Here is a 1,814-nt window from a genome sequence, read left to right as displayed (position 1 = left end):
TATCTTAGTTAATACATTGATTAACTGTGTCATATCACACATGCACGGCGGGGCGCAGGAGCATGGCCGCGGGGGCCAATCAGAAGGTGCCTAGAGTATAGAGTAACATTGGCAAGGGGGGCCAAATTCCTCAAGCAGCTGAAGCACAGCCACCTGCACCCTATATATAAAACAGCATGTAGCTTGTATCCTTTACATCAACAATACTTCATCACTCCATTCTGCTGGACATCTGTGAGGATCTTCTGACTTGTAAAGATTTGGGAACCTGATGCTGACGCTGTACCAGTTCAGTCAATAATTTCGCGCTTCCAACCATCCCAAATCATTACCTAAATTGACCATTGGGACTGAACCGCATACCTAACCGCTCTACTGCTGAACACATACCTATCCACACTGTACTGTACAACCTGTTCGGAGAAAAAAAGATACACTTCAGCAATGATGAGCTGGCTAAGACGTCTCTTCACACAAGAGAGTCCGGAAGCGGCTGAAGCAAGGAAACAGCGCAAAAAGCAGGACCGCATCAACAGAAAGCGCAGTCGAAAAGTCCGGGCGCGGGAGCGAGAGCTGAGGCGCCAGTTGGCTGGTGGTGGAGCTGGGGCGCGAAGGGCACCTTTCTTCTGGGGGTCGTCGGGGACATATCCACCACCGCCGTCGTGCTGAGTTAGTTAGTAGGCGTTCCTTCGAGGTATCTATCAGACGAGAAAAATCACAATCCACAGCTGTTGCACACGTTCTCTCTCTCTCCTTCCCCTTTTTATTTTTAGCCCTGAGGGAACAGAAAGGTCTGGATAGCACTTGGAAAAGATAATATGTACCGTCATAAATTCTCAATAGTTTCACCGAATGACCCTTTACTGAAGAGCTCTATAGAATCTTGATCAGGAATTTGACTGGGCTGTAGCCTGTCTGTGGCTTTGGTAATGAGAATTCCATCGCGTCGTAATGTGGAAGATAGGTTCTGGCTCAGTATTTATACCCTCCCCAAGATCCAATTTTGGGAGGGAGGGACAGACGGCTCTATAAAATCCCTTGTGAAGCTTTTCTCTATTGTGATACTGTCATGTCATCCACTGAAAATTTCACTCTAGAGAAGCTGGCAGCTTCGACAATGCCGCCGCTGATGTCTTAGTAGATTATTTATTTGCTCCCCTACCAGTGTATTGATTACTTAAATGACTTTCGGAGTTGCAGATCAAGTTTTGGACCATTACTTGCAAGATTCGAAGAAATCGATGGACCCCGCTGGCAATTCGAGATTCGGAAGTCATCACAATGCTGAAGCGCGACGTTGTCCTTCCAAGGAACACGATTCCTGCCATTGAGAAGCTTGTGTCAGTCCCAGGTCTGAAAAAGTTTCAGCTTTAATATTCTTTGTAATCACGACCGAGTATTGTTTTCAGCAGCATCTTCACCAGTATGCTTGCATATATCATTTCCGACTGTCCGTTTGAGATCGGTACCACAGACCGATAAACTTCCTGAACCCCGAGCAAAGTTTAATATCCTCAGCATGGAGAGATACAAATTGTTTCCCTCAGGGGCAGTCTTCGTGGTCCACGCTCCCCTAGCTGGCATGAGTCATCAGCAGGTGACATATTGAGCTGTCTCGAGTATGTTCGACATAGTTGATTATATCTGCTGAGGTATTGAGCCTGGCCACGCTTCTCTCCTTTATGCCTTTTGTAATGCCTAGAGATTTGAGACTGAGGTTGAGCCAGAGGCATTTCAAACTCTGCTGTGTGTGCCTGCGTGTGTGTGTGTGTGTGTGTGTGTGTGTGTGTGTGTGTGTGTGTGTGTGTGTTGTT

General features: G+C 46.9%; 1 protein-coding gene across 1 annotated transcript; it reads left to right on the top strand.

Moving 5' to 3' along the window:
* Positions 1 to 1,281: 1,281 nt before the first annotated feature.
* Positions 1,282 to 1,482, top strand: VTN00DRAFT_9202 (uncharacterized protein; the record flags this gene model as incomplete). The annotated part of the gene is made up of 2 exons (XM_069436137.1): positions 1,282 to 1,340; positions 1,410 to 1,482. The coding sequence occupies 2 exons, from the start codon at positions 1,282 to 1,284 to the stop codon at positions 1,480 to 1,482; spliced, it is 132 nt and encodes a 43-aa protein (XP_069284787.1).
* Between the last annotated feature and the right edge of the window lie 332 nt (positions 1,483 to 1,814).

The sequence above is a fragment of the Thermoascus crustaceus genome (genome assembly GCF_041956765.1).
Source record: "Thermoascus crustaceus strain CBS 181.67 unplaced genomic scaffold VTN00scaffold_7, whole genome shotgun sequence".
In the NCBI taxonomy this organism is placed as follows: domain Eukaryota; kingdom Fungi; phylum Ascomycota; class Eurotiomycetes; order Eurotiales; family Thermoascaceae; genus Thermoascus; species Thermoascus crustaceus.
The sequence above is the reverse complement of the archived record's forward strand: the minus strand, read 5'-3'. Positions and strand labels throughout refer to the sequence as shown.